We start from the raw sequence: 26,715 nt of genomic DNA, 5'->3' as shown, positions 1-26,715 counted from the left end.
GAGTGAGGGCCAAGTCACTCTGGGAGTCCGTGGGGACAGCACCAAGGGGTCTAAGTTCTCCTGTTCTGAGCACTTAATGTTTAGATTCTGGATATAGTTACTCCAAACAGTTACCATGGGCGATTCAGATCATCAAGTTAAAAACATGAACTCTGGGGGCTCCTGGGTGGCTCAGTCGGTTGAGAGTCCGACTTTGGCTCGGGTCATGATCTTGCAGTTGTGAGTTAAGTTCCACATCAGGCTCACTGCTGTCAGTGTGGAGCCCACTTCGGATCCTCTACCCCTCCCCTGCTCACACTCTCTCAAAAATAAACAAACCTTAAAAAAAAAAAAAACCCAAAACATGAACTCTGTAGTTGTATGAGGAAATCACAGAACATTGAGGTTGGAAAGGTCTGAGAAATGGTTTGTGCTAACCATCTCTGTGACACTGAAATTATCACAACTATCATTTACTGTACATTTTCCACTCCTGGTTCTGGGGAACAAAGGTTATGGAGCAAGGCCAGGCCCCCTTTGGACACTGAAGGAGAGTCTCCTACATCCCCCTCGGCTTTTCTTCCCTGGTCTTCCCAAGTGTGTTTAAAAAATTTTTTTTTTCAACGTTTATTTTTGGGACAGAGAGAGACAGAGCATGAACGGGGGAGGGGCAGAGAGAGAGGGAGACACAGAATCGGAAACAGGCTCCAGGCTCTGAGCCATCAGCCCAGAGCCTGACGCGGGGCTCGAACTCCCGGACCGCGAGATCGTGACCTGGCTGAAGTCGGACGCTTAACCGACTGCGCCACCCAGGCGCCCCCCCAAGTGTGTTTAAACAGGACACATGGAAACGTGAAGGGTCAGATGTCCTATCTTTTTTCTGATCTTTTCTCTTTCTTTCTTGCCTCCTTTGGATTAAATATTTTTATTACTTCAATTCCACCACCCTTCCCTGCTGAACATGAGCCTGCTAATTATACATGTTTTTGTTATTTTGGCATTTATAATTACAACATGCATCCTTGACTTGTTAAAATCTAATTAAATGATTACTTTAATCACCTCCCAGATAAAGGAAAAACCTTATCGGCGTGACTCCATTTACTCTGAATCTGCCCACACAGCAATATGTTACATGTATTTTAAACCCCACCCTCCATTATTTTTATTGTTTCTATCAGGGGTGGCAAATTTTTTCTATAAATGGCCAAATGACAAAATATTTTAGCTTTTGTGGCTCACGTATGGTCTCTATCACATATTCTTTTTTTTTTTTTTTTTTTTTTTAACCTTTAAAGGTGTGAAAACCATTCTTCTCTAGAGAGCCATACAAAAATAAGCTGCGGGCAGATTTGACCTATGAGCCTCAGTGTACTGACTCCTGCTTTATGCAGTGAATATTATTTTGGATTTATTCACCCTTACTGCACTTCATTCCTTCTTACATTACCATGCTTCGATCTGGCATCATTTTCCTCGTACCATTTGGAATGTGTCATCCCACTGTCTTCGGGCATCTATTGTTTCTGAGAAATTGACCGTTAATCATAATGTTGGTCTCCTGTGTGTTTTTCCTCTGCTCTTGAAATTTTTTCCTTTGCTTTAGAACTACACGTAGACACAGCAGTTAGTACAGTTCAAGTATCTGGGTAAATTTCTCTCTGTGTTTTTCCCACCTAAAGTTTCCCCCCCTTCACCCCCAGTTTCTTTGATCTGTGGCTCAATATCTTTCTTCACATGTGGAAAGTTTTCAGCCATAATCTCTTCAAATCCGTTTCTGCCTCTTTCTCTGCTTCTTTTGGGACTCAGTACGTGTATGTTTGTGTGCTTGGCAGTAGCCACAGATCTCTGAGGCTCTGTTTATTTTTCGTCAATCTTTTTTTCTTCTTCTCTATTTTTCAGAAATGTACCTTCTATTGATCTATCAATCTGGCTTGAAGTTTACAAGTTCTTTTTCCTACCATCTCAAGTCTGTTGTTGAGCCAATCTAATAAATCTTTCAGTGTTGTGTTTTTCAACTCTGGATTTCCTTTCTTTTTTTTTTTTTTTTTTTTTTTACTAACTTCTACCCGGGCCCACTCAGAACTGGTTTCCATTGACTGCTATTTTTTCCCCCATAGTGCAAGGCTCCCTTTTCAGTTTCATGGCATGTCTAGTAATTTGTGGTTGCAAACTGGACATGTTTGATAAACATCTAGCAATTCTGGATTTAATTTTTTCTGAGGGTTGTTGGTTTTTCAGTAACTTGCCTAGACTTAAACTGTGGAATCCGTCTTCTCCTTCATGATGTGTAGCCACTGATGTGTTTGATCAGTTTTTTATTTCTTATTTTTATCTTTTTAACCTGGCATTCTAGGAGTCATCCCTGGGTCTGCATGGTTTAGTGATCAGTCAGTGACTCGGACAGAGGTCGTGCTCAAATGACTTGGGTTGCTAAGGGTCCATATGTGTAGGTTGTGGAAGGACACAAAGTTTGAATCAACTCTCAAGCTTCTCTTCACTTATTCCAGGTCTTCCTAGCACAGATGTAGATTTCCAGTCAGCCAGGAGAAAGGAAAGAGCGTATTTCAACCTTCCTCATTTCCTGGATTGCCCCCATTAAAAATCTGATTAGTTCACCTCTCACCCTAACTTGAAACAAAACATTAGGCTAATAGAGCCGTGGATGTTACCCATTTATTAGTTCACTACTTTACACTGTCTTTTGTCTATTTTGTTTTTTGTTTTCTCTCTTGGTTTCTATTTATTTGGTGGTGTTTCCTGGTACTTTTTTTTTTTTTTTTATTGGAAGCCGGGCATTAGAAATACAATTTCATGTTGTGGATGGTGCTATCTTCCTTTGTAAAAGCAGACAGGTAGGGGCATATCACCTTAGTCTATTCTGGAATAAAAATGATTCAAAGTGGACTCCGTCTTTTTTGCAGGATGGCCTATTTCAAGTTTATCCCTACTCCAAGGGTCTAGCTCTTTGAAGCACCAACTGAAACCCAGGATGTTTACCAGGCCTGCCCTCCTTGATGCACATTACACCCTAGTGTTTCTCTCCAGTTTCACACAACTGCCTGAAGCTCTGCGTGGCATGTTAGCCTCTTACCTGCTGATGTCTCTTGTCAAAGATTTGGCAAATGTTTCTAGGGTAAAACCAGCACCAAATGTTGGGCCCATGCTCTTCACTTCCCTTCTCTCTGGCTATTGACCCCTCCAGTTCTTGCTGCCTTTTTGACTCTCAGTGGAAGGGCACGATCATGCATGTGCACACACACAGAGAATGTGGAAATGCACAATAGGATTTCTGCAGAGGGAAAAATCAAGGCCCAGAAGATCCCATAGTGTTTGCAGGAAAGAGATGTAGGGATCCATCTACTGTCTTCAAGAACAGTCTCCTTTGAGCCCCTTTAAAGCCTTTCAGATCTAGAGTCAGCAGATGGAGACTCTCAACCCAATCCTACTTCTTGAAAGAACAATGTTAACTACTTCTGCTACAAAATTATGCTAATAATGACCGCTTTCTCTCTGGATTGTTTTGATAAGGAACAGCACCTTTCCTCAAAAAGAACATATTTCAATATACACCTTGTGCAGGCACTGGGCTAGGTATTCTGCTTATGTTATTTGATTGAAAATTTTTTAGAAATTATAGAGAGCTGAGTGTATTAACAGTCATAAAAATCTGAGGAACCTACTTTTTATAGCAGGGGACCAAAGGGTTTCTTTGAGGAGAGATTTGTTTGTTTGTTTGTTTGTTTCTCAGGCTTAGAGCCTGGAAGACTAGGATATGTGCTGAACAGGACATCTCTCAAAGACAACGGGATAGTTGGCTTCCAGCACCAATGCTCCTTTACCTGTGGGATTCTGGCAAAGCCCAGTGAAGAGCTTCAGCAACAGCCGACCTGACAATCTAGAGGCAGATCCCAGGCTCCCATCTGGGCTTCCTGGGGCTAAAGGCTACTGCTGATCCCCAGATGTCATTTTCCTGTTTTACCTTGATGATCTCTTTATAGTAGCAGAATATATTGAGCATTGATTGGTTGGCGAATAATGGCCATGGGGCCAAATCCGGCCTTATGCCTTTTTTTGTATGGCCTGTGGGCTAAGAATAGATTTTACATTTTTAGATTTTTTTTTCATGTAGATGTCCATTTGTTCCAGCACCATTTGTTGAAAAGGCTCTCTTTTCTCCATTATATTGCCTTTGCTTCTTTGTCAAAGATCAGTTGACTTTACTTCCATGGGTCTGTTTCTGGGCTCTCTACTCCATCCCACGGATCTCTTTGTCTGTTTTTCTGCCAATACCACATAGGAGCTTTATAGTAAGTCTTGAGGTTGGCTAGTATCAGGCCTCTGACTTTTTTCTCCTTTGATATTCTGTTGACCATTCTGGGTATTTTGCCTTTTCATATACACCTTAAAATCCGTTCGTTGATATCCACAAAGGTTTTTAAAGGTTTAAATGGTTGGGAAAAATAGAAGGGTATTTCATGACACATGAGAATGATATGAAATTCAAATTTCAGTCTCCAGAAAGTTGATCTGTTTACATGTTGTCTATGATGTCTTTCACACTACAATAGCAGAACTGAGTAGCGACCGAGACTGTATGGTCTGCAAAACCCAAAATACTGACTATCTGGCTCTTTGCAGAAAATGTTTGCCGATGCCTGATCTAGATATTAGGCTGTGACTTACACTTAGGTTGTTGGCTATGAGCACAGCCCACAGAACCAGACTGCCCATTTTCAAATCCTGCAGTCACCATTTGCTAACTGTGTCACCTTTAAAATGTCACTTAACCTTTCTGATGCTGTTCCTTACCTATAAGGTAGGGCTAATAGCATTTATCTCAGAGAGTTGTCATGAGGATGAATGAATTATTTCATGTAAGTCTTAGGATGCCTGACGTATAGAAGCTGCATATAAGTGTTAGCTACCATATACATTTGTATCCTAGCTTAAAAAAAATAAGTCTCTCCTCCTTGCCCTGCTAATTCACCAACCCTACCACCCCTAGAGTGATGATCATCTTAAAACACACGTCAACACTCCTGTCTTTGAAGATCGGTCATGGCTCCCTGTTGCTCACGGAGGAGTCTGGCGTTTGCAGCTCCATAGCCCAGCTGCCTGCCTCTACCCTCCTCTACCCTGCCCTCCACTTACAAATCTGCTCCAGCCTTTTCTAGCATTCTGTCCTTGTCCACACCCCTGTTCCTCCCTGTCATGTGGCTCTTTCTGCCCAGAAAGCTTTCTTCTGGGAATGTAAGGATTATCACTGAGATCTGGGGCAAGTTACAGCAATCATTCCTGCCGTGAGCTCCAATATGGAAATCAGTGCCTGATCTCACAGTGGGCATGAAATGGAAATATACTCTCGCTGCTTATGAAACTCCAGATAAATACTTTTCAGGGTCAAAAGGTAAAGCTGCAGAAGACGGCAGAGGTAGAAAAGAAATCGAGCCATCTCCCTCAGGTCAGGCCCCCCACTTTGGCGTTGTCTAATGCTGTTTGGGGCTTCTCACATGGTACATCCTTACAGAAAGAGTGTACCAGGGGCAGAGAACTGGGCAAGGAAAGTCAGAAGACACAAGGGACCAGGATTTATGATTAGGTATCAGTATCATAAACGTATCATGAAGCTGTTAAAGTAAACATCAACATTACATAGCAATATAAAGAATACAATACAATATTAAAGGGAGCTTGCAGGATATAATGTAATCCACACTGATTATAACTAAATGGAAAGAGTACCCCGTCTGGAGCCTGATGATAGACCCAAGAGAGTGAACAAATCACGTTTGGTTATTGGGGTGGTGGCACTGTGGGCGAATTTTTGTTCCTTTATTTGGAGGGCTGTTAAAGGTACTATAGTGTTACTTGTGTATTTCAAAAATTAAATGTTTTATGGGAAAGCTCTTTGGCTTATACACTTAAGATGAGTCTTTTATCATATGTAAATTATATTTTGAGAAGGTAAAGAAAATGTAAATATTTTGTGAGACTGCCCCAAAGTCAGCTGGGAGGAAGAGAATGTCTTTGAGGTTTGCAGTTTCTCTACCTGCCTTTTCTTCCCCCTCCACCTCACACTCAGCAAGACCCTTCTAGACATCCCCACGGGAATCTCACGGTTACCTCTGAAACTCACCTAACCCTTCAGACTATTCCAGAATGTCCTTTGCCTCCCTTGCTTTGTCCTGGATCCCCAAACAACAGTAGCTAGGTGTCCAACATTACCTTAAGAGTTCTGCCCTTTGCTAAGGAGCCAATAAAGGTATCTTTATACCTTTATTGCTAGATAACAGCATGATGAAGGGTTATTACTGACCCCTGCCAGGTAACACTCTTGCTTTTCAACTTGGGGACTCTGCCTTAATAGGCTGTGTTAATGAAAGCAGGTGTCCCTGACAATGGAGGAGATAGCTGGAAGGATGAACCTGGACTTTTCTACTACAAGGGACATTACTGAGCTGGGCACATAGATAGAGCTGGAAGGAAGGGCATGAAATCTGTAAATCTAAAGCTGCAGCTAAATAATCTGAACTGTATTTGCTTTCTTTTAGGGTTCACCCAGGCCACTACCTCTCCTGGCGAGAACACACTGGAAAAGCAACTGTCACCAGAGGTGAGGGCTTTGTCCTGGTAGGAGAAGAGGGGTGGCTGGGTGGGTTCCTTTTCTGGTGGGTATATCCAAATCTCGATGCAAGTTGGCAGGTGCCCCCCTGAGGTCTGGATGGAATGGGCTGGATGCGCTGCTTCCCCCGGGAGCAGTGAAGCTGCCTGGTACAGCAGAGAGGGCACAACCATATCTCCTGGAATTTGAGGCTCATCATCTCTGCATTCCGAGCTGGTGGTTCCCAGAAGCGTCCAGAAAGAGTTATAAATGGGCTTGTTATCTCTGTGAACCTTGAGCAGATGCCGTGAATTATCTGGAGGCATCTGGGTGAGGTCTTCCCAGAACATCCACAAGATAAGGGCTGAGAATAAATTCTTTATCTCTTACCGAAATCAGTAATTCCAGAGAAATTAACTTGTGTCTTGTGACAGTGAGATGTGGTCAAGCACCCTATTTATGGTGTGTTTTCCCCTGTTGGCATATTTCCTATTCTACTCTTGATTCTGGGGAGAAAAGATGATCTTCCTTCCCAGCGCCTTCTATGTGATTGCCAGCAGAGACTGCTCTGGACCTGTGTGGGCATCTGACGAAGCCTGAGTGGTCATGTGAACCCGAGTGCTGGTCACCCAGTCCCTTCTCTGCTCTCAGCAGCCCCTCTGGGCTTGGGACACACTGATATGGCAGGGACTCCTGAGTTTCCCAGTTTCTGGTTTACCATTCATTTCCAGCAGCACATGAACATAATGCCTCCTGTACCTGCTTTTATGCAGGTAAGCAAGTTAAAAGAGGGAAAGTAGATAATATAAAAAATATGATAGCATAGAATGGATTATTTTTAACTTTTTAGTCTAGATATACTGGGTCTCTTCTTAATTATTTTTTTACTGTGGTAAAATACACATATGTTTTGAGGCATCCTTACCTGCCACTTGCTAAGGGCATTGTCAATAGACACATGTCCCTTTTTACTAGGTGAACGGGGACTATGATGAACATGACTATGGATAATCACTGCTTCTGAATTTTGAGCCTAGAGAGAACAAGTACATGGTCAAAGTACACCAGATTTCAGGACCTACAATATTTCTCTACGAGGGCAGTTGATGTTTCTGATGTTTGGTTTCTGTTGCAGGCCCTGAAGAACTTTGCATTCTCATGCAACCCAAAGAAGTCAGGATCCAGTGTGCCTCCGAAGTCAGGTATGTGACCCTGAGCCATGAGCTTGGAAGGCTGGCATCTTCTTTGTGAGGTAGCCAGCAGAGGCTCCAGTCCTACTCCTCTTGTATCCTTTGGCCATCCAAGCCTCTTCCCCAGCCTCAGTCCTTAACACCTCCTTTCCCTTCAGCCATTTCTATAGAAGGACACCAGAGATAGAACCAACATGGCCCCACAGTGGCTTGCCTGGGAAAGGGTGACCTCTGGGAGCTCACCTTCAGGGGGCCCAGATGGTGCCATAGGAGCTGTGGGTTAGAACTTGGTCACTCATGTGCCTTCCTGGATCTCGTAATGTAAGCTACAGTGGCTGTTGTAGACATTTTTCTCCTAGAACAGGCTAGATTTGTCTAATACCTGGATGGTATGAGTGTTGCTCTTGAGCTGGCTGTCTTCTCTGGCTTTATTCTATCAAATGGTTGCATTATAGACCATGTTTAATGGCTTTGCTTATGTTTGCATTGCGCTATCTTATCAGTTTCCAGTTAAGCATGCTATCCTTACTATTCTGTTATATAAGGAGTGTAGCTAGAAAAAGAAATCGATGCACCTCTCAGGAAATGATCTCTTCAGGAAGTTTACTTGTAATGGCCCTGTAACATGACCAGGAGTAGGTCCGTGGTTTCTAGGGAGACTTAGTTCTAAAAATGCTTGTGGCCCAGGTGGGTCACGGAGGCTTCCTGGTGGACCATTTGCATATGGCTTGCATCTGAGGTTTCTGTGTGTTCACAGAGTAATGTTCTCCGGCACTCTTTGAGTGCCGTTCTCTGGCACTCTTCAAGCTGACATTATCCCTTTTGTACCCAGGTCATTTTCAGGTCATTTCAGGTCATTACTGGTTACTTATTAATGGGGAAATGCAGAGCCAAGGGATAGAGGGAAGCAAGAGGCAGCAAGAGGGAAAAGGAGGGCCATGAGTGACCTTCCATGGGATACCTGTGGCTTCCAGAGAAGAATGAGCCTCTTTTCAGCTGGGTTCCTATGGGTCCCAGTGACCACCTGGTCTTCAGCTTTCCACTGCCATGGCTTTTCACTGCCATGGCCTGCCCCTGCCATCTAGCATCATTGGCTCATCTTGTGGGGAATGCAGATCTAGACCTTCTTAAAGGAGTTCTTGTCTTTGCAGTCCACTCTGTGAGACCTTCTGATATAAAATTTGTGGCAGCCCTGGGCTACGTGGAACCTGTGAGTATTTCAAGGATGTGGAGGTGGGAGTCAGGGTTTGGGACTGGTGAGCCTCAGATGCATGCCTGGTAGTCAGGCAAGGTGTTTCATTTCGGGAGAGAAGAACATTCTCTGACTCAGAAGCATTCTAAACCCTAGAGGGTTTTGTGTGTGTGTGTGTGTGTGTGTGTGTGTGTTTAAATCAGATGAATGACTCCCTTTACATCAGGATGAGGAAACTTTGGGAGTTTCTCATTAAAGAATTAAATCAATGGATAAATAAAGTCAAAGATCACAGAGAAATTTAAAGATCATCTCTGAAACTTTCTATTTATGAGCTAAAGAAAAATCATCCTTACATGCTTGGTGAATTTTTAAAAATCTACCCATCTTTGCTAATAGATTTTAGGTGGTATATTTTATATGGTCAGATGAAGGGGAAAGAAAGCAATGAGTGAGGCAGAAAGAACAAGGAGAGAGAGATGAGCAGCGAAAGAGGGTCTGGAGAGAAGGGGGTTGGAGAACAGAGCCAAACGCCAGTATGATTTCCCAGGTTGGTGCTGGCTTCCAGCAGGACCCGCCCCCCACCCCAACCCTGGCCGGGTCTTGGGAAGGGGTGCCCAGGCCGGCATTCTCCGCTCTACCCCAGAGTCCTGCTGCATCGCGGCCCTGGAACCAGGACATTCCCCTCCCCCACCATCCCCTCCAGTGCCTTTCTCCCTCCTCCACCTACCACAGCTCCTTCCCAGCGGCCCTCCCCTGTCCCCTCGCCACAAGCCCTGGCCCACTCCCCATGCCCGGTGCTGGCCCTCCAGAAAGAACCAGACTTCACATTAGAAAACAGACCAGGGGCCCAGGGGAACCTGGCAGGCAAGGCTATCTGTGCCTGGTGTGACCTTGAGTGTGTGTAGATGGGGGTGAAGGTGGGGGTCTGCTAGTGGGAGAGTGTGGAAGGGGAGGTGATCGAGAAAAGAGGCTTCACGTCACGGATAGCACGTTGAGTTTGCTGAGCCCATGTGTCCCTGTGTGCCCGGAACGTGTGTGTCCCTCGCTGGAGGACTCGAGCACTCTCCCGTGTAGGTAGAGAAGTTCAGTGAAGGGAGCCCCCTAAGTCAGGTCTCTAAAGTTAGACCTGGCTAGGGGTGATGACTTCCCCTCTGTGGTTGCAGCTCTGGGAGCTCTCGCGCTCATGAATTATGCAGACCCCAGGGCTCCTGCCTGTCACTCTTGGCCCCCCCTTTCTCCTCCTGTGAGCTGGCCTGGCACTGAACACAGCTCCAGTCAGGGATGGACTCCCTGCTCCCAGAATCTTATCATCATACAGACGGCACCTCAGCCTTCAGGGTAAAACCTGGAAACACAGCTCCTAGGAGGCAGCCTTCCTGTCTACCCAGAGACTGCGATTGTGAACTCAGCCTGGTTTATAGAAAGTATGGGGCCAGGGAAAAATCACAGAAAGCAGTGAATTTAGAAAGAAAAGAATTCATAACACTGGTACTTTTTTTTTTCTTAATTCCTGGAACTTTCTGTAACTAAGGCTCACTTATCTGTGCCTGTAGTATGCGTTTGTTTAATTCAGCCAGACCAACTTTTCCTCAAAGAACTTTATTTTTTTTAACATTTTTATTTATTTTTGAGACAGAGACAGAGCATGAACGGGGGAGGGGCAGAGAGAGAGAGAGACACACACACAGAATCAGAAGCAGGCTCCAGGCTCCGAGACATCAGCCCAGAGCCCGACGCGGGGCTCGAACCCACAGACCGCGAGATCGTGACCTGAGCTGAAGTCGGACGCTCACCGACTGAGCCATCCAGGTGCCCCTCCTCAAAGAACTTTAAAGAGCAGATTTATAAATGCTCATAAAATATTTTTCCAAACTAACGTGCGGTACATATGAAATGTATAAGAAAAAATCAGGGGCGCCTGGGCGGCAGTGGGTAAGCTTCCAACTTTGGCTCAGGTTGTGACCTCACAGTTCATGAGTCTGAGCCCCACATTGGGCTCTGTGCTGTCAGTGCGGAGCTCGCTTCGGATCCTCTGTCCCCCTCTCTCTGTGCCCCTCACCCGCTTGCTTTCTCTCTCAAAAATAAACAAACGTTAAAACAAATCAAACAAAATACATGTATACAGAATAAAAAATTGAAGGTCTCATTCGATCACCTCTTCTGCTCAGTCTGCACACACACACACACACACACACACACACACACACAGGCGTGCACACACACACCAATACATAGGGAGAGAGTGTGTGTAGCCTAAATAGGGTTATACTGCACGTAGTATCTATGACTTGTTCTTTTGTTTTGCTTTGTTTGCTTAACTAAGAGTTCTAGGCATTTTCTGTGCCGGGGAGGTTACAGGTCATTCTAGCAACTTCCTTGAAGACCAGGCTTGTGTCTCATTTAGGTTTGCATCTCCAGTGCCATAGTGCATTCAGCCAAGGTGATGTGGAGAGAAAATGGCTGCCAGCAGGCAAGATGGAGACATAGGAGTTTGCTGGGTTTGTCCTAGCCTTCCCTTTCTGTGACTTCTAACTGGGCTCTTCCCCTGCTCTCCCCACCTTGTTCCTCTTGTTCTCTCTCTTTCCTTCCCCTCACCAGCCCCAACAAGTTTGTTCTGGGCAGGGGCTCTGCTATCATTCAGGTCCCCTTTGCTTGGGCACAAGCTGCCCACTTTGCCTCAGCCCAGCAGTCCGCTGCCCTCATGACTTCATGGCCTGGCGTCCTGGTTTATGATTCCTGATTTTTGTTTAGCTTGCCGCATTTCCCTGGAAATTTTACCTTTCAAACTCCTTCTTCCTGGGGAGTAAAAACACTTTGTCCCACTTAGATGAAGGTTGTGGTCAGCCTGCCCTCCCAAGAAGGCTCCAGAAGTGTGACCCAGTTTTACAGACTGGTTGTCCGCTGAGCGGGGTGGGTAAGGATAGACAGGCTCTTTAAAGAGAAGCAGCAGAAGACTGGGTGTAGGTAGTGTGAGTACAACTGTCACCTGTCACCATGACACCTGGAGACACTATCTTCTAGGAAGTCGAGAGAAAATTTGTGTCAGAACCTGTGAAAATACTACTACTGATGATAGCTAATACACACTGAGTACTTTCTATGTACTGGACTCAATTCTAGACTCCCCTAGAAGCCTGTAAAGGACACAATGCCCAGGTGGCTTCCCACAGTCTTGCCTCCGTCCAAAGTCAGGGAACATCTTCAGCAGGGAGTGTCCTGTGTTGTCCAGCATTTTACCGAGAGGAAAATGAGAAGCGTCATTCATTCAAAAAACACTTATCAAGCAAATATTCATTGAATACTTCTGATGTGTCAGGCACTGTTCTGGGTCCGAGGAATATAGTCAAGAACAAAACAGACACAAACTCTTGCCCTCATGCACTTAACACTTGAGTCAAGGGAGACAGGCAATAAACAGAATTTCAGATGAGAAACGTCATGCAGTAAAACAACCCCTGCTGTGTCTAAGTGGAGATTAACATTCTACACAGAGGCGTTTGATTCTAAGCTCTGCTGTTGCTGTTTCCTGTTCCGAGAAAACATTCATACCTTCGGTTGCTCTGGGCTCTGACGAACAAACGAGCAAACGTGTTGCATAGGAAGCCTGACATTCGTGAGCAGATTTGGCCTTTCTCTGGATTCATGGGCTCCCTTTTATTGGTAGGAGGCAGCCGGGGTCTCACAAGGACAGGCTCTTGCCTCCTTCCCTGGCTGGGCTCTTCACACCTCCTATCTTTTCCAGCCTCCAGACTCTGGGACCGTTGACCTGGAGAAGCAAAAACGGTAATTGTTCTGGAACCACAGAGCCATAGAGCTGAGAGGAGCCTCCAATAGGATCTGCTCTCCTCTCTTGGCTTGGTTGTTGGGGAAACCTGAGGGCCAGGGAGGAGACAGCTTGCTCCAAGTGGCCTCAGGAGCAGGTGGCAAAACAGGGATGAGAACCCAGCCTCCTGCCTCCTCGCCCGACACTCCGGTGCCCACACATCCCCCTGGGGTCCTCTGGGTGAATAGGGAGGAAAGGGCAGGGGGGGGGGGAGGCGCCGAATATGGAGTTCTTCCTACCACCTGTCTCCTTGCTCTGCTTTGGGGGAAGCATGCAGGGTTGGGCCGGGGTCCTTCTCCTTCTACACCGGGGCTGCATCCCCTTCCAGCTTTGGGCCAGACTAGAGGAGGACCCAGCAAAGCTGTTCACCCTATTCTGGTGGCTCCATAGCCATCTGTGGTGTGTCTCTGATGCCAGGAAGGATAAATCCAGAACCAGAGCGAGGCTGAGCCATGGCTTGTTATGAACTAGACCACTTTAGTGGAGAGAAAGGGTTGACAGGTGCAGTCTGATGCTTGCATGTTTGCTTTTACTTGCAGGACGGACAGAAGGCCACAGCAGGCATGCATGGAAGTGGTGACAGGTGAGTCCTGTGTCTTTATGGACACGTTCCAGATTGTCCCCATCCCTCCCAACAGAGCAGCATTTGGGTTAGTGAAGAGCGTGTATCCTATTGGCTATTTCATCATGGAGCCAGGGTATGAAAAGTCACATACCCAAAAGGTGGGGGCATGAGAAATGTGTCTGAGGGTCTCTGAGCAAAAAGAAGGCATGAGGCATTAGGTTAAGGGACCCGGGGGAGACCTCAAAGGTGGCGGAGTCCTGAAGCTCCTTCTCCCCGAGGACCCCAAGGCTGGACTTGTAGCACTTCCTCGAGGGAAACTCTCCACCATTCTTCACTCCCCTCTCCCCGCACCAAGGAGAAGACCCAGGTCTAATTTTCAGTCTATTTCATTTTGTAATAACTTCCTTACTCGTAAAATAAAGATGTCAATTGGGTTCAGGAAAACGAAATGAAGAAAATAAAAATTAACTCTAATCCCGGTACTCAGAGATGATCGGTGTGTAACATTCTGGCCTTTTCACATACGAATGTGCTTATGAATATGCAATTCGTGACCTGGCTTTTCTCATTTACTGTCAAAGGTCCCTTACAACTTTATTAAGACCTTCTGAAGCCCCCACGTCCCTTAATGCCGCTGCATTAGCCTAGCGGGATGTTAGTCACCTGTGCTTGGGGCTCACAAGCCAAGAACGAGGAAACCACCTTTCACTTCATAATTAGAGTAAAGATGCTGCAATGTCACCTCCACACGATGAGCACAGCGAGTGAGGTAGATAGTGCCCTGTCAGCCCAGCCAGTGAACTTCTCCCAGGGCCTGGGAATGACTAGGATCTCTGCAAAGGACAGGGATGAGCAGGAGAATGCCCCTGCTTTCAGCCCTCCCCTTCCAGCAGGGAGGGCTGAGACCGGATGTCCAGCCCTCCAGGATTTGACTGACGGGTGAGGGGATATTGCTGACCAAAGTGGTGGCAGGGTCCCCTTGCAGAAGGTCAAAGCGTTCCAAAAGAAGACGCCCCAAACAACTTAGTGGCTGTCGCAGCTCTGCCTCGGTTTGGCCCCATCTTCCTTTAAATGGTAGGAAAAGAGAAGCGTGGTGGGATATTTGGGGTGTCTGGGAAGGTGGGATGTAGTTTAGGCCCTGCAGCGTAAACACAGCTGCTGCTGTGCCTGATTTCTCAACTCGTCTCCATTTTTTGGCCCCTCACCCACATGGTAAAAAGTCCTGGTGGCCCCTCGTACACCAGCCGAGTGACCAGGAGTCCCACTAGGCAGAGCTGCCGCAGGAGGCGGGGCAGGGAGGGCAGATTTTGCCCCTGAATGTCCTCACCCGGAGCTGTTGGTGCAGCCGCTCTAAGGCACGGGAGAGTGGGGCGGAGCCGAGAGCCCGACCGGAGCTCAGCAGCTAGTCTGCCGAGGAGAAAGGGCTCCAGGAACATCCAGGCCCGTGCAGGGGTCTGTTAGGGTTGGCCCAACTTTATCTGGCTCGGCCCACCTGTCCTTCAATCCCAGAACCTCCGAGCTCTTCAGATCTAGCCATGCCCTTGCCCACCGTGGCCGTTTTGCAGATGGGAAAACTAAGTCTTGAGGAGGTGAATGGACTTTCCCAAAGTTACACGATCAGTACGTGGCAGAGTCCCTTTGAATTCAGGTGGTCCAGCCCCACAGCCTGCGCCTTTCGTTGTGACCTCACTGGAGACTGAGAGAGAGGCAGCCCTAAAACAAAATGACGGGAAGATTTATGCGAAAAGAGCATGGTCCCGTCCGATCACAAAAGAACAATAGGATACAAACACCTCTACTCTGGAAAGCGATTCTCTCCCAAAGACCTAGCACCAGCTTTTCATGTCTTGTCGTTTGCTCTCACAGACTCTCCTGAGGGGAGCGAGGGAAAAGGTCTTCTCTCCCCCAGCCGCCCGCTTGCATGCACACACGCGTGCACACACTCACGCGCGTGTGCATACACTGTCCCTGTCGTCTTCAGCTGGCCTCTGAGCTTCCTGTTTTCTCACCACATGTGGGAAGGGGCTTCTCCTCCTAGTTGGTCAGGACTTAGAAAAGGAAGCTCACTAGTTTGGGTTGAGGATGAAGACCCAGTCACACATGACTTGGGTGACTGTCCAGGCGGACAAAGCCAAGAGACCGGTCTCCTGACTTCCCGCCCGCTGTCTGCTATCTGCACAGTATGGACTGGATTCTGCTCCCACGGAGCCCCAGGCCCTTCTGGATGGGGGTAAAAGGGAAGGAGGGATTGGGGGTGGGGGGAGGCATCTCCTTCCCATGACACTCTCCCGGCTCTGCCCTCTCCTCTCTTGGGATCAAGATACAACTTAACTACTCCTGACAGCACTATTTTTAGCGGTCCTCTGGCTGTCAGCTCTGGGACATGTGTTCCCCGGAGCTTTCCCGCCCTGCTGTCACTCTCAGGAGGAGGAAGGGGGGCTGGGAGGCAGCCTACCCGGGTCCCTGTCCTAGCACACTTCCCCTAACGAGTCGATGGTGCGTGACGGTGAAAACCTTGGTGTTTCAAAGCTCTGGTTCAAATCCCAACAACCTCAGTTTACCGTGAGAACTTGGGTAGCTTGCTTAGTTCCTCTCCGCCTCAGTTTCCCCTTCACACATGTAAAGCACTTAGCGCTGGCTTGGCCTAGCCCTGGACAGGTGCTAGCTTTCAGCCCCAGTCACTTCCGGGGGCCCTCTCCGAGACTGACCTCGCAGCCGAGGGCAGGTTGTGAAGGGCGGGCTTTGGAAGAGTGGAGTTACCCTGGAACCTCCCCCTACGAGGTGGCGGGGGAGGTCTGCCTTCACAGGTCCCCTCCAGCTGGCAGGGCCACAGCCTCAAAGCAGCTCTCTCTTTAGTCCTTTCAGACATCATCAGATATTTCAACCCTTCTGTTCTGAGGCCTTTGTGCGCCCCTGGGAAGACAGTGGTGGCCCACACTGGTGCTCAGTAAGTCCCGTTTCTGGCTTCCCCTGGGACTGTGTACTCCTGTCTGTCCTGGGCATCTGGATGGGTTGGGGGGGGGGTGGGTGCTGGCAAAGTCAAAGAGGCTTAGAAATAAAGGTTTGTATTAAATCAGAGTCAAAATGTGTCTCCCGCATGGATTTCAGTCTGCCTGATGGGCCTAATTTTAAAAATCAGGTCAGTGTCTGCCCTGCAAAAGCCAGGGGTGGTGCAGTGTGGCCTCGGGCTCTGAGGCTGGCACTTGCGCTGGGGCCAGGGGCAAGCTTCCAGCCCTCAACAAAGCTCTGTTGGACTCACTTTCCTCTCTGCTCGCTCCCTCTCTGCAGAGACTTACGGGCAGAGGCGGAAGGACTGGTGCGGAGCATGAGGGAGAACCAGGTGAGGACCCGCCTGACTCTGAGGTCGGGGCTGCCCGTGTCTGCTCCGAGGCCGTCAGACCAAACACACCGGGCAGGCATGACCCCACTGCCACTGTGCCCTGAACACAGCAACCGGTGTGGTCTGGGTTCCCCAAAGATGCCCTTCCTGTGGCAATTCTCTGGAGTCCGTTAAAACACAGGGCTTCTTCTTACGTCTGCAATGTGGTCCTGCTAAAAGTCAGCAGATGAAAATGACTTCCCACCCGGGAAGGCACTTGAGAGCTTGGCTTCCACAGGGAGACACTTTGTGAATCCTGACTTCTCAGCCTGTTGGCTGTGTGACATTGGGTAAGGCCCTTGACCTCGCTAAGCCTCAGTTTCTACATTTATGAGATGGGGGTAATAAAAGAGGCTACCGGACAGGCTTAGGGAGGATTAAATGGGGCATCAGAGGTGTCTGGCACGGAGGCATTGCTCCAATGAAAGCCTGTAGTTGCCAATGACATTGAGGTGATGATTGTTGTTATTTTCATATTCATTTTAGGTCTTAGGTGGAGATCATGTAACCTACATGCTGGGGTCTTGGGCAGTGTGCCCGGTGGCCTCAGGCTCTGAGACTGGCACGTGTGCTGGGGCCAGGGGCAAGCTTCTGACCCTCAACAAACCCATTCTCCTAGCAGTTCAGATGCTCTTTACTCAGACGAATTTGTAATAAGCATCCCCAAATGTTTTGTGGCCTCCTTACAGGCAAGTACCAGGTCAAGGCAAGCCTTGCCACCAAGCTGGCTGTAACCAGCACTGAGCTTGGACTGCTGGAACCAAGGGAAGATGCTATCTGGGCCAGCCATGACTTCATTACAGAGTTCGGGGATTAAAGCTAGGTCATTTCAGGTTCTACGAGAACAGTGACGAGTGCAGGAGCTATGCTATTAAGTGTTTCCCCTACTGGGAGAATTCCAGAATTTCTAGAATACTCATAACATTCTGGAGAATGGCTAGAAGATCCTGAACCTAATCCCATAATTTTACAGATGAAGAAACTGAATTCCTAAGGAGTCATGGGACCTGCCCAAGTTCACACAGCTAGTTAAGCTAAAATCTAAAGTGCAGCCTGGGTGACAGTCTAAGGTTTCTCAAGCACACCGCGTTGCCTCTTAAAAAACAAAATGAAAGTTTATTTTTTTTTTGTTCTGCAACTAATACACGTTCATTATAGAAAAATCAGAAAACACAGATAAACAAAAAGAATATTAAAACCATTCTTCAACCTGATACCCCGAGATAATTGCTATTAACAACTTGATGTATATTCCCTTCTGTATTTTTTCTAAGTATATATTTTATTAAACAGGGATGTTACTGGATGTAGCTACTTGTAATAAACTGCTTTTCTCAATGTAATATTTCCCATGATGATAATTACATTTTCCAGCGTTGTCTTAGCAGCTACATCTTATGAGCGTTCCACAATTTATACAGCAATCCCCTATTTTAGACATTTATGTTGTTGCCAGTTTTTCATGCTTATAAACAAGGCTTCATCATTGCAGCTAAATCTTTCATGTATCCTTGTTTCCTTAAAATATATGTTGGGAAGTGGAATTATTAGATCAAGAGGTATTCCCTTAAAAAATAGTTCTTGATGCATTTTGCCAAATTGCCTTCTAGAGCGTTTATACAACTTTAGATTCCTCCCATGTACTTCTTCGTTGGAAAAAAATGCATAAATATGATTTTATGGGTGTGGCTAATGAAATTGACAGATTTGAAAAGGAAAAAGTTCTCTTAATGCCATGTCTTACCACTCTCTCCTTTTATGCTCTTGTCCTTTTTCTTTCTTTCTTTCTTTCTTTTTTTTTTTTTTTCCAGCAACTTGACTTTCAAAATGACTGGAAGCTCATCAATGTGTTCTTCAGTAACACAAGCCAGGGTCACCTCTGTCCGTTCGCCCAACAGGTAAACCACGGGCTGGGAGGCAGAGGGTTGCAGGTGCAGGGGTAGGGGCAGCCAGAATGACCTTAAACCTGCCTGGTCTACACCTGTCAGGTGGAGCCTGATGGCAGCTATTTCAGAACTTGGGCAACAGACAAATAAATGGGTGTTAGATATCTAAGGGCTCAAGAGCCATCTCTAGGGACAGTGTTTTTAATGTACCATCTTTCATATCAAGGAAAGGAAAGTGAGGTGTAGAGAGGCTGAGTTAATAATCATTCTGCAACTAAGGAAAATCCGCTTCCTAGTGAAAAATCATTTGCTTCTTGTAGCTCTGCTTGTATTTAGTGCTGAATTTGGGAAGAAAAGCAGGATATGTGTGTTCTTGTCGCCTGTTGGCCCTTGGGCTCTAGTTATAAGGGGAAGCTAGTATTTCTGTGGGAAGACTGCAACTTCCAGGCTCTTTGGCATTCCTGGAAACCAGACATGAAACATGTGCCTGCGTTTATTTATGTAGGTGACTATGACTTAAGTCTTTACTGGAGGTTAGTCCTGGTTAGGATCGGTTGAAAGTATAAGGGGTGGCTTAGATGCCCAGGTTATGGTGACGTAAATGGCACACAGACTCTTCCTCAGGAGCCTGAAGGCATGTAAGCCACCTATGGTAGACCAGTTATCTGCCCATGGGGCATTCAGCCCCATCCAGGGCCCCCACCAGGCCACGGCACAGGCATGGGCGAGTGAAGTTTCTTGAGGTCCTGTCCTCTTTCCTGTGCTCCTCTCCCACAACATATGCTCTTGCCTTCCTCCGAATGCCCCATGCTCCCACTTATTCTTGCCCCACCATCCACCCTCCCGCCTTCCATTACTGATGTCGAGCCCTTGGAGAATGCCGAGGGAGGCCCACCTTCCCTGACCAGCTTTTGTGGAACAATATTCCTACAGATTTCCTGGGTGTGTAGCATATAGATCTTGAACCTTTATATTTCTACTTTACTCTCTGTTTTCTCCAATGCCAAGTGAAACTTACATGCCCTGTTTATTCTCTGCTTCCCCTTTTGGTCATTATACACACCAACATTTATTCATGAATTTATGCATTCATGCGGTGAAGTGCTCAAACAAGCATTTAGACATTGCTGAATTCCTCTGCATATCCATCCATCCATCCATCCATCCATCAGTTATCTATTCATCCATAAATTCATCCTCTTTTCTTCCATGCAGGTATGTGCTATTGTATTCATAATGAGTTTGTTTATGCTAGCATTTGTTTTTTTTTTTAATGTTTGAATGCATTCATTGATGCTTACACTCATTCATGATTCCTTCCATACACTTTATTTCCTATTCAAGCATTATGGATTATTGTATTCTTTCATGTATTTATGCCTTTAAGCATTCTTGCCTACACAAGGCATTTCTGTATACACATATCCATTATGCCTTATTTACTTTTATTTTTAGTTGTACAAACAAAGCACAAATGCTTTTGCCTTAAAAATAAAACTAACACATTAAAATCAAAGCTAAAATACCGTTTTGCCACCACCTTGACTAAGGAGTGTCTAAAGCAGGGTTTGACATAGGGGTCAAACCATGCAGAGATCCCCGGGTACCCTAGGGAAGAGGGATGCCCTGAACGTGGTCCAGATGGGCAGCAAGGACCTTTCTAGGCAGTACCCGAGACTCTTCGGAAGGGAAAGTGTGATGCTGACTGTCATGCTCAGGGAGAGACTCCCTTAGACTATAAGAAATGGACAAAAGGCTTTATTGCTGCCTACGGTGACAGAGCGGGCTGAACCAGCCTCGAGAGGACACTTTTGCGTCAAAGCAGGGATGTGGGGTAGGAGCTGCCCTTTCTCGCTGTTCCAGCCCGAGTGATTGGCAGCTGTCTCCAGAGTCCCTGCCTGTGTCCCCGCAGGAGACAGAACAGCGACTTGGCCTTCCATGTCTTCCTGTCTGAGCCACGTCGCCTCAGGGGACAGCTGGTTTGCAGGCTGCTTAGCAGTTTGTCTTGTCGCAAAATTTATCATTAGTTATTTTTTTCACCCTGAAAAGGTAAACCAGGGTTGATTTTTGAGGTCTTGTCATTTGTTTATATATTTTCATTACAAAGAATTGGGTGGGGTAGGAGGTGTCTTTAAATACTCAGTAATAGGAGTTGGCTCGGATTCTCTCCCTGAGCCCTTTCTCCCTGGGGGCCCATGTGGCAGGGGGAGGTCTGATAAAAGTGTGCCGTGCAGAAGTTTTGAGGCCCATCTGGGTCCTTAAATCCAGCGGTAATTGTGTTCCTCCTTTGGACCTGATTTTCTTCAGATGAAAGTGATTCTTAAACTTAAAAAGGGGGGGGAGGGGCACTGTGGTGGCTCACTGGGTTAAGCATCTGACTCTTGATTTCGGCTCAGGTCATGGTCTCACAGTTTGAGTTCAAGCCCTGCATCAGGCTCTCTGCTGACAGCACAGGGCCTGCTTGGGATGGTCTCTCGGTCCTCTTTCACTCATTCTTTCTCTCTCTCTCTTAAAATAAATAAATAAACTTAAAAAAATAAAAGGGATTCCATCAGTCTTTGTGAATAAGTCTGGTTTCCCCTCCCTCCTTGAGAGCTTTGGAATGGCCCTGACCTTGGTTTGCCCTTCCCTGACACGGAACTTCCCATTTTAGAGAGTCTGGTTTTTCTTGGTGGATGATGGGTTGGGGAAGTCAGAGAATGGGCAAAAACCTGGGACCAGACTTCCTCCCAGAGGCTGATGGAAGAAGTTGTTATCTGAAGAAAATCGGGTCCGAAGGGGGAACACCATTATTCCTGGATTTAAGGACTCCGATAGGGGGTGGGGAGAGAAAGAGGCAGGCCAGCAGGAGCCTGCACATCCTTGGCCCCCCTGGGCCCATCCCCACCTGCCCTTAGCACGCTTCTCCTCTCCCAGCACAGGCACGCGGCGGGAGGTCTGCTCAAGCTAGCTGGAGTGCTGGACTACCTGCACCAGGAGGTGAGACTACAGCTCCCCGGGACCACGGGCCCTGAGTTTCCCTTCCCCAAAGACTCCTCGGGCAGCCGGCAGGAAGTTGCTCTTCCAAGGGCTGATGGGGCAGGTTCCGGCTTATTCTCCAGTGGCCTCCACTGAGACAGGGAAAGTGGCCTCAGAAGGGAGGCCAAGACCCAGGGGAAAAGCAAAGTGGAGAAGCCAGTCTTCTTGCCTTTTCAGAAAAACCCGGGTCAGGTATATAGCTCTTCACAATCCAAGAAGAGTTCTGAGCAAGACTTCTGGAAGAAGAAGGGATAGAGCACTGGGGTCTCAGTGGCCCTCCTCTTTCCTGAGGCCTCTGAGTCTGAGGCAGTGACAGCCCAAGGGCCTTCCCTTTCTGGCCTGACCATGATGAGCAGGGGAGCTCTGTGGCTCTCACCCCAACCCTTTGATCCCCGGGGAGGCGGCTTTTCTGTCAGGATTACAGTCCCGCTGCCGCCAAGGTCCTACTCTCCTGTTGACACTGTGGTGGGGCGGTGTTCTGCCCCCCCGCAGGGGATGGTGAATGACACCTTTCCACGGTGGCAGTGCCGGGCAGCTTTGGAGAGACCCCAACCAAGCACGTCCCAGAGGAGGTACTTAACCAAGGAGAGGCCTGCCGTGTTCAACCACACACCAAACAGGCTCAAACCAAGGGTTCCAGAGAAGCCCCTGGGCAGCAATGGTGGTGACCTTGCAAATGCTCACCTTCTCCCTCGTATCCTCCTAGGTCCCCAAAGCATTTGTGAACCTGGTGGATCTCTCTGAGGCTCTGGTGGTTTCTCACTGGCACCAAGGGACTCAGCTCAGGTAAAAAGGGAAGTGAAATGAAACCAGCATTTTGTTGATTGGCTGCCGTGTGTCAGGCACAGCACGGGGCACTTCGTGTCCCTCAGTCCTATGAGAACGACCCTACCCTTCGTCCTCCCCGACGTGTGCCTCCTCCTCCTACACCTGTAAGACTTCCAACTTTTCCTTCCGTACTCCCTAAGCAACTTCCAGGGTCCCCCCACCAGCTCCCTTCTTCCCCCATGGACAGCATGAATAGCCAACATCGCAACCACGCTCTCATCTCTGGCTTGTTTTAACCGGCAGCCTCGCAGAAGAGCCCTGCAGATACTCAGGGGAGACCTTGAAGCTTTCTGAGGTTGTGACACAGTGGTCCTATCAGGTGAGCCCACCCTCAGACACTGGCTGTTGGCCCACAGGGACAGGTGATCCCGGAGGAGAACGGGGGTGGTAGGAACAAGGAGGGAGCAAACTTGTTCATGTCGAACTTCTTCCATAAATTCAGGACTAAGAGTCAGGGACCAAAGAGAGCTACCCTTCCTTCACTTTCTGGCCATACTTCGGTACTCTCTTGAGCAGAGTGGGGACTAACTACTGGTGGGGGGCGGGGGCGGTGGTGGAACCTAAAGTAAAAGATCAAGGGGTGTCTGGGTGGCTCAGTCGGTCAGGTGTCTGACTCTTGGTTTCAGCTCCGGTCGTGATCTCATGGTGCATGCGTTCATGAGTTCAGCCCGTGTCGGGCTCTGAGCTGACAGCACGGAGCCTGCTTGGGATTCTGTCTCTCCCTCTCTCTCTGCCCCTCCCCCACTCACGCTCTCTCTCAAAATAAATAAAGTTAGAAAAAAAAAAAGATCAAGGAGAATTTTGCAGATTCATTCTGAAATGCTTTTGGTTGTCATCAGCACTTGTACCACACGTCCCTGGCTGGTGAGCTGGTGGTGCCCAGGGTGGGCTTGCTCCCCAGACCACAACCCATGGGCAAGTCAGGATTCCTAATGATGAGCATTCTGGTTTAGAGAAGAGACCCAAGGGAGCGTGGATGGCTCAGTGGGTGCCATCGTCCCTTCCAGCAAACAGCTCAAAGCACAAGTTCCTCCTGATGCATGTTAACACGATGATTTAAAAAAAAAAAAATTTTAAGTTTACTTATTGTGAGAGGGTGGGGAGGGGCAGAGAGAGAGAGGTGGGGGAGAGAGAGAATCCCAAGCAGGTTCCTCACTGTCGGCACAGAGCCCGAAGTTGGGCTCAAACTCCCAAACCGTGAGATCGTGACCTGAGCCGAAACCAAGAGTTGGACGCTTCACCGACTGAGCCCCCCAGGTGCCTCTAACATGATGGTTTTTATTTAAGAAGAAAGCCCTATATGAAGTTATATACAGCACTTCTCACTTTGGAAATGACAATTTTGGAGTGGTCAATAGCACATCCCTCCACGGAACCCCGCCCTTGAGGAGAGCGTGGGGGCCCCAGCTCGTGCTGGGCTGGGGTGCACTTCACGATCACCCAGAGAATATACTTCAGGTTCATCTCTGGTATTACGTGATGCTGAGGCTTCAGAGGAAAACGAAACCCTGATGTAGTTCATCAAAGGGCCCCGAAGTGTGAGACCAGGGGGAGCTTCCAAAAAGCATGTCATTCAGAACCGCACAGAGGGGCGATTCTGACCCGGGGACCTGCTCCGAACTCCCTGGTGGGAGGATGGGGCAGCCTGGCCTTGCCGGGACTCAGGTGGCACACTTCTCTGCTCCCTCCTTCAGGAGAGCTGGGACCGTCTCCTGGCCTCCAGCAAGTACAACAAGGAGGAGTCCTTCGCAGTGGTTTTCCAGCCTTTCTTCTACCAGACCCTACCCTCGGTGAGTGAGTGGGGCTGCGAGGAGGTGGGACCAGCCCTCCCCCTGCCCCTCTTCCCTCCACAGAAGCCGGGCTTCCGCAAGCCCAGCATATGCCGGGGGAGAAACGCCGCGGTACTCTCTTCTACTTTCTTGGCGTTTTGCCACGGGGTTGGGTGGCCCCATGAGGCGGGTTCTTAGAGGCACAACAGCCCAAAGGTAGAGCATGGACTCTACTGGCCAGACAGGTCCTGACTCTGGAATGGGCCAGCTGTGTGACCTCGGGTGAGTTGTTTGCACCCTGTGTGCCTTGGCTCTTCATCTGCGGGTTCAGGGCCATTACTAATATCCTCTCCCTCTAGGGTGATTGTCAGGATTGCTTGAGTAAATACACGTATGGAGCCCAGAGCGGCACCTGTGTCTGGGAAGCCCTCGGCTCCTCCGAGCTCTTGTGACCGTTCAGGATAGAATTTTCAGGGCAGAACACCACGTTCCTCCCTCTGCACACCCTACACCCATCCCTGGAAGGGAGGGGACTTGGAGTTGCCCCCACCCTTCCCCCAGGTCACTGAGCAAATGCCTCTTGCCCCCCCCCCCCCCCCACCGGGGCTGCCCGGACCATGAGCACCATGGTGGGTTCGTGCACGCTCGGCAAGGGGTCTGAGGCCTTAGCATCTGGGATGGTCCCTCCCTCCAGGCTCCTGGATCCTGCCTGTTGGAGTCCCTGTGCCCCCTCTAGGGCTTCAGGGATGTCCAGATAGTGGTTGGAAATGAGGAGGAGGAGTATTCATTCCCATCCCCCACCCCCACTCAGAACACAATGATTCACTTCCCTGTCACCTGCTCCTTCTGCCGTGTAGCTCCGTATGCACAACCTGATGATAGGGAAGAGCGGTCAGACCCTCGACCTGCCCCTGCAGACCCTCACCTCTGAGCCTGACCTCAGACAGGGTCCTTTAAGTGCCCACCAGTAATGGTGGCACTTGGGGCTGAGAGAGAGTCTGGCGGGCCACGCCATCTCTGCCAGGGAGGCTCAAAGTGTGCGGCGGGCCACCCCATCCTAAGGGGCAAAAGCAGGTTCTTATTTGGTTCCGTTTCAGGGGGAACAACCACTCCAGGATCCCAGCACACTCGCCTTGAATCTCTGGAGCAGCATGGTGAGTGGCTGGGGGTCGCCGGGGCGGGGGGGGGGGCTGCCGTGCCAGCTGGGGCTTCGCACACAGGAAGAGAGGCAGGACCTCCACCGCCACACCCACTGTGCCCCCTGCTCGGACGGAGGGGCTCCGGGTTGCCCGCAGGACCCCGGACAATGACTCTGAGCCACCAGGGGCCCTGCGCGCACCTGCTGACAGCCCAGGTCTGACCTCCTGGGAGTTTCACCTTCCCATCCGGGGCTGGGCTACCGCGGTCCTGTTCTTCGCAGAGGCACGGGCATCTCCTCCGCGTCTGCACAGGCCACTTTGCTTGCGGATTGGGCTCACATAGTAGTTCCAGCCCAGATTTCCCTCACCATCGTGTGGCTCAAAAGCACAGGGTGGTGGCTGTGATGAGCGTGGACTGTGAATGAAGAAGACCTGGCTTCTGTTCCTAATTCCACCCTTCGTGAGCCGTGTGAATACAAGGTCTCAGCTCCCGTTCTGCAAAACCCTTTTCATAACCCCTGACGCAACACGTGTCCTGTGCACGGCTTATTCCTGGCCCTACTGGCCCTCAGTGAGGACTCACCACGCGTTGGCCCTTCTTACTATACCTGTGACAGGCTTTCCCCAGACTACGAAAGTCCCCCAGGGCCAGCTGGGCTCAGTCAGTGGGTGGGATAGAACCTCAAAACTGTGAACGTTTCCAGGGCACTGGACGGAGACCTGACTTTGCCGTTTTTTTCCCCATTGAAGTTGCCCTATTTTTAGAATTCTAGTGATGGGAACTTGGTTGTCCTTGTTCTTGGTTAGGAAACTTCTCTCCCTTTCCTCAGTTGGTTTGCTGTGCTGAGACCGTGAGCCACTGCATTCATTAGCCCACACACAGGCACACGTTAGCCAGGAGCAAGGAGAGTAGGCAAGGTCCCCAGATGGCCCATGGCAAGGAACTCACACTCCCCTTTGGAGAAGGCAATGATTTCTTTTCTGATTTCTTTGAATAAGGATCCTTTAGTGGGCCTGACCCTTGGGTAGGATATTTCCCCCAGGAAACCACTTTGCTGCCCATCTCCTGTGAAGGGCAGAGAATAGGAATGTGACCCTTCCTGCAGGAGCTAAGCCCCCTCCACCCTCTCTCTGGGGGAGAAGGACTGATTCCAGCTCAGCCAAACCTCCTCCTCCTTCTATGTCCGCTTTCCCCCAAGCAACACAAGGGCACCTACAACATGCCCCACCCTAGGCTGGGTCCTGGGAGGATACAGGACACACACCAGATGACCTCTGCCCTCATAGAACCTAGGGTGTAGCTGGAAAGTTCAGGCAACCCAGAAGAACAAGAGTGAACT

General features: G+C 48.7%; 1 protein-coding gene across 1 annotated transcript in view; it reads left to right on the top strand.

Moving 5' to 3' along the window:
- Positions 1 to 26,715, top strand: part of PLB1 (phospholipase B1) — a 121,545-nt gene that overhangs the window by 14,765 nt on the left and 80,065 nt on the right. The window contains exons 2-14 of the mRNA XM_047069218.1: positions 6,534 to 6,595; positions 7,719 to 7,785; positions 8,925 to 8,983; positions 12,711 to 12,751; positions 13,331 to 13,374; positions 16,213 to 16,303; positions 16,645 to 16,696; positions 18,547 to 18,633; positions 21,538 to 21,600; positions 22,346 to 22,425; positions 22,711 to 22,786; positions 24,162 to 24,257; positions 25,334 to 25,390. Coding sequence (XP_046925174.1) covers positions 6,534 to 6,595; positions 7,719 to 7,785; positions 8,925 to 8,983; positions 12,711 to 12,751; positions 13,331 to 13,374; positions 16,213 to 16,303; positions 16,645 to 16,696; positions 18,547 to 18,633; positions 21,538 to 21,600; positions 22,346 to 22,425; positions 22,711 to 22,786; positions 24,162 to 24,257; positions 25,334 to 25,390 — 875 coding nt within the window. The remainder of the gene's footprint in view (positions 1 to 6,533; positions 6,596 to 7,718; positions 7,786 to 8,924; positions 8,984 to 12,710; positions 12,752 to 13,330; positions 13,375 to 16,212; positions 16,304 to 16,644; positions 16,697 to 18,546; positions 18,634 to 21,537; positions 21,601 to 22,345; positions 22,426 to 22,710; positions 22,787 to 24,161; positions 24,258 to 25,333; positions 25,391 to 26,715) is intronic.

The sequence above is a fragment of the Lynx rufus genome, unplaced genomic scaffold (assembly GCF_022079265.1).
Source record: "Lynx rufus isolate CCGP_SWC_20201006 ecotype Redwood Valley unplaced genomic scaffold, mLynRuf1.p SCAF_8, whole genome shotgun sequence".
NCBI classification, from domain to species: domain Eukaryota; kingdom Metazoa; phylum Chordata; class Mammalia; order Carnivora; family Felidae; genus Lynx; species Lynx rufus.
This window is presented reverse-complemented; position numbering and strand designations above follow the sequence as displayed.